This window comes from Galeopterus variegatus, unplaced genomic scaffold (assembly GCF_000696425.1).
Source record: "Galeopterus variegatus unplaced genomic scaffold, G_variegatus-3.0.2 Scaffold4804, whole genome shotgun sequence".
NCBI lineage: Eukaryota > Metazoa > Chordata > Mammalia > Dermoptera > Cynocephalidae > Galeopterus > Galeopterus variegatus.
The window spans coordinates 55,019-60,330 of NW_007730915.1; the positions used below are offsets into that span (position 1 = coordinate 55,019).

At 46.3% G+C, this 5,312-nt stretch overlaps 1 protein-coding gene across 1 annotated transcript in view; it reads left to right on the forward strand.

Annotated features, from left to right (window-relative positions):
- The window catches only part of LOC103603822 (contactin-associated protein-like 3), a 103,851-nt gene that overhangs the window by 16,922 nt on the left and 81,617 nt on the right, over positions 1-5,312 (forward strand). The window contains exons 7-8 of the mRNA XM_008588409.1: positions 90-239; positions 3,444-3,615. Coding sequence (XP_008586631.1) covers positions 90-239; positions 3,444-3,615 — 322 coding nt within the window. The remainder of the gene's footprint in view (positions 1-89; positions 240-3,443; positions 3,616-5,312) is intronic.

Sequence of the window (5,312 nt, forward strand, 5' to 3'; positions counted from 1 at the left end):
TTTTTTTTTTTTTTATCACTTTTTGTAAGTACTTGTGAGATCTGTGGCTTACAGGTGTCTCTTTTACCTGATGTGATTTGATTCCCCAGGTGTTGGGTTAAATGATGGGCGGTGGCATTCTGTCTCCTTGATGGCTACCAGGAGCCACCTGAGCATGAGGGTGGACAAGGACGTGGCCTCCACTGTCCACACTGCGGCCTCCGTGGAGACCTACTCAGGGGTCGCCTACTACTTTGGAGGTGAGTGGGGGCTCAGCACGCCGACACCCCCAAAGTTCCTCTTCACCACCCTTGCAGGCTGCGGCAGTGATTCTTCTCATAGTTTTCACTCTCCCTCGTGTGGCACATTCCCCCAAAGTTCCGCAAATATGGACAACTTCACTTTTCTAAGAGGCTTCATGGAAGTATAATTTACATTATGAAAGAGAGTCCCTGTGGCACTGGAGCTCATTTACCTCATTGCATTTCTCAGGGCTCCCTGCTCTAGTCTTCCTGTAGCCCACACCCCGCATGCTGAGAGGCCCCACGTGCACCTCCCTCCCTGACGTCCCCCCTGGTGCAGGCTCAGCTGACAGCTGAGGAGAAAGCCTGTAAAGGTCCTCTGTCTGCAGTGCATTGGGTGGGTCCCTGGTGTGACCATCTCATGTTGCTGGTCTATTCTGGCCTCATCTGCTCACACGTAGGACTCCTTATGGTGAGGCTGATCTGCATAGGGACAGTGGCCTAGTCTTCCTGTAGCCCACACCCCGCATGCTGAGAGGCCCCACGTGCACCTCCCTCCCTGACGTCCCCCCTGGTGCAGGCTCAGCTGACAGCTGAGGAGAAAGCCTGTAAAGGTCCTCTGTCTGCAGTGCGTTGGGTGGGCCCCTGGTGTGACCGTCTCATGTTGCTGGTCTATTCTGGCCTCATCTGCTCACACGTAGGACTCCTTATGGTGAGGCTGATCTGCATAGGGACAGCGGCGCTGTGCACCTGCCACGGAGAATTCTGCTGTTGGTGGCTCACTTCCCCTGCCCCGCAGACCGAGCTTTCTTTGTGAAGTTGCTTCCAGCAGCTCCCCCACATCCTGACACAGGTTTCTGCATTTGCCCCATTGATGACGGATCCCGGTCAGCCCCAGCAGACCCTCTGTGCTGCTCAGTTCACCTACCCCCTGCCGCTGCTCTGAGCTCTCTGAGCTTCACAGCACAGGTGCCTGGTACAGAGACACCTGGGGCAACCTCCTGCCACGCTGGGAGCCACAGAACCGGCTGTCTCCCTCGCAGTCTCAGATAACCGCCAGTCAATTGGGATTAGGTTTTTTCCAGAAATCTTTACATCTCAGCACTTTGGCCTGGGGTCTCACAGCTGGACACCTCTGCCCACGAAGGGCGAGCTGAGCTGCACCTGTCTCGGTCCCTCGGCTCTTTCTTTGCTGAGGTCTGTAGCCACATGTGCGTGTCTCTGGGAAGCCACGTGACTCCCTCTCTGGCTGCTGTCTCCACTTTTGTCAAAGTTTCAGAATCTATTTTGTTCTGAAAGAATTAAATAATAATATTTTATGAGAAAGGGAGATTAGCAAAATAGTTCTAACCCTATTTCTGGAATATAATGGTTGCTCAAAAATTTTTTATTGCATTAATATCTGTTCAGCCCTAATATAGTAAATGGTAAGAGATAAAGTGGATCTCATCTACAGAGCTAACCCAGGCTTACTATGTGCAGTTTTCTGTGGGCACTTAGCTGTTTGAACTGTGTGTGTTACTCTTAAAATAAGAAAATGATGGATGAAGGCTTCAGAGGCTGAATAGATTTTTGTGACATAATTTTTAATTTGAAACTTAACATTTCCACATGGCTAGTATATAGCATTTTAATGTGCTTTATAACAGCTGGAGATATACACACACGCTTGCATTTGTCATTAATGTAAATTATTGGAAAGAGAAAGTATTGAATAGTTATAACTATTATTAAAGCCTGAGCGAAGACTAAACATGCAGTTACCATGGGAAATCAGTACGCATCACGCAGGACTCAAGAGGCCGCATTTTTGTAATCACCAGTTCTTTGACATTTGTCACCGATTATTCACACAGAGCAGCAGGACACCTCTTAAAAAGTAAGAACTTAAATTTAATGAGTGAACTCCATGCTTAACAAAACTATTTCAGTTTGTCAAAATATATCTTCAGATGGTCATAACACCTCAACCTACATTTTAAATAGTAATATAATGTGATAATTTTTACTATTTGGATAATTGGTAGATTTCCTAAATTTAAAACAATTATCAATCTGTTTTAGTCATAATTAGGGAAGAATGATGCTCTGGGCTAGAGATTAGTGAGGCGTTATCTCACGAGATGAATAGTAGGTATAAAAGGCAAGGTCACAAAACAAAATCAGTGCAAAAGTGTTTGGCATTAAACAATAGGAATGCTGCACGCGTGTGCTCACTTGCATTTAGTGGTAATTAAGTAAACACAAAGATGTGCTTGGGGCGCCCTGCTCCCCACAGTCCCCGGCCACTCTGAGCACCTCCTGTCCTGCAGCCACCTGGGAGCACAGATCCTCCTACTGCAGTAGTGGCTCCTGCTGTGTGGAGGGACAGAGCCCCTGCACAAGGTGCTGTGATGCTGCAACTCATGTGGCACTTCTGAGAGCAGTGATCCGATGTGACCCTGCAAGGGCACGGCCCAGGAGCCACTGCACAGAGACCTCTACATGGTTGGGTAAATGATGGTGGTCTAACTTTGGGGGTGACCCAAATGTTCACATCCTTTTTATACAGCAGATTATATAGGGTGGTTTTTCTGTACAGTGCACTTGCTATTGCATGAAGAGTCACTTTTTAATGTATTAAGATGTTAATGTCAAAATTTAGCTTTTGGTTATATGTTTGACTAAATCATCTAAGACAAAAATGATTGTTATAAAAGCAAATGTGCATTTTCCTTCTTCTGCTTACGCGAGTCTTCAGGACCACGGGACGTGAGCATGCCCACGACTGCGCCCTGGCGCACGCCCACGACTGCGCCCTGGCGCACACCCGCAACTGCGCCCTGGCACACGCAGGCTTAATAAGACTCTTCCCAGTCTACACTTTCAGCAATTCTTACATATAATAATAAAACCTGTTATTTCATTTCTAATTTTAAATCCGTGTGCATCTGATTTTTTCACTTAATATTCATAATGATAAAAGGAGTTAAATTTTCTAGTGTACTTAAAAATTCAGGCTTTGAATTCAGTGAATTTTAAATCCTAACGTATGTCCATCTTCCTTACATTCCTGATTCCAGGGTTACTTTGTGTTCTGCTGACCTTTCACTCTCCCCGTGGTGAGCAGAGGCCTTCTCATGAGTGGCAGGAAATCTAAACACGGTGTCTGGGCAGGAGGTGGCACCGTGCAGTGCCGTGTCCCCTCACCATGCTCTCTTGCCTCCTGTGTGGAACCCTCAGGCTGCCTCCCTCGCAGCTCCGGGCTTGGCTGTGAGCACACAGCAGGCGGATTCCAGGGATGCCTGCGGCTCATCTCCATCAGCGGCCAGGACGTGGACCTGATCTCCGTGCAGCAGGGCACCCTGGGCAGCTTCAGCGACCTTCACATCGACACCTGCGGCATCCTGGACAGGTAGGGCAGCATTCTGCCACGCCACTCGTGAAACGTTGAGGGGGGACTGCAAAAGAAACTGGGTTGGGAAATAGTCTCCCCCCTCCCTGCCTCCAAAGTTATACAAGAAGTGAGGCAGTTTTATTTTGTAAGAAAAAGTAAGGAACTTGTGTCTGTAATTGAAGGAAATGGCTTCTTTCGAGCGATGGCATCTGGGAAGAATGCTACTCTCAAAGGCTCACTGACAGCGAATTCTCTTGATGTTGCTATAATCATCCACAGTCACTGGAGAGAAGATAAGTAAAATGTAAAAACAAAACACGGGGGAAAAAAGGAGCGTAAACGTCGTTATGGCAGCAACAGTCGGGCTCTGTAGCGTGGATTACCTGGGTGCACAGAGTGGCTGTGCAGTGCCGTTCCCGTTGCAAGTGCTGATGTACTTGTGGGTAAACTTAACAATTTGAAAACCTCTCTCCTGTTTTCACTTGTATGAGCAATTCAGTCAGAGTAAGCATTTGCCTGTTTTTAAAATCTATTTTCAGGTTTATCAGGCCTCTTAGTCCTGGTTTGAAGAATAATTGGAATTCAGTGTCGTGTGTCACCAAATTTATCATCATTTACAATAGATCAGGAAAACACAGTTGCCAACAATTGAATGACTCATTCACTAAACCCCGAGTTCTTTTAAACTCAGAATCATTTCCCCATATGTACGTGTTCCATTCATTTGGGGTGGAAATCCTGATGAAAGATTCGGAAAAGGAGACTTTGGCCAATAAACCTCAACTTTTATTTTTGGATTACGTGGCTTTGGGGTGTAGAAACTATCATCTCGTGGGTAAGTCACAGCCACACGGCTCTGCAGGACAGACCTGGAACTCGGGGTGGATGTTCAGGAGGCTTCCCAGGCCTGCTCCCCTCTGCAAGGAGGCCCCACGTGGGCCATCACCGCAGGCGGGATGGGCTGGTGGGGAGCTCTCGCGCTCTCAGCCCTGGGAGAGTCAGCGACCCTTGGTCCAGTTGTGTCTGCTACCATCTCGGCTCGTGGAAAGTTATTTTAGTAACGTGGTGATTCAGTTACCCATTTCTTCCCGGTGTGGATATGTTCTAACACCACAGCTTTTCACAAGAAATATAACTAATCCAGTCTGTAAGTGAAACTCTTTTGAATAAAAGTGGATTTTTAACAGACACATAGACAAATTTGTCATTATAGTAGCACACAGAAAAATATGTTTAATAATATTTATCAACTTAGAAAAAGATCATAAATGTTAATTTAGTGTTTTTAAATAAAACTTCAGGCTAAGATTTAAGGAAGTAACATAAAAGTAACATGGGCATTTTCGGTGACAGACAGTTTTGTATAGTAACCCTGGATGGGTTTCGTTTTTAACTTCTAAAAGCATCTCATCTCATGTTTATGTGCTCTCGGAAGAAATAAAAAGAAATACATACACTTGCCGTGCACCTATGTTGTTGTGTGTGCCAGTAGTTTGTTCTTTTTTATTTGTGTGGAAAGCGCATGTCTGTTTCTCCGTTTGCGTGGTGATGGGCGTTTTGATTGTCTCCGGCGTTTGACTGCACAGACACAGCCGCTATAAGCACCATGTGCACACTAGGTGCGGACACCACTGCACTTACCTTGGGTAAACAGCAGGAAGGGAATGGCTGGTGTCTGCATTTTCATGCCAATTTTAGAACTAGCATGTAAACTT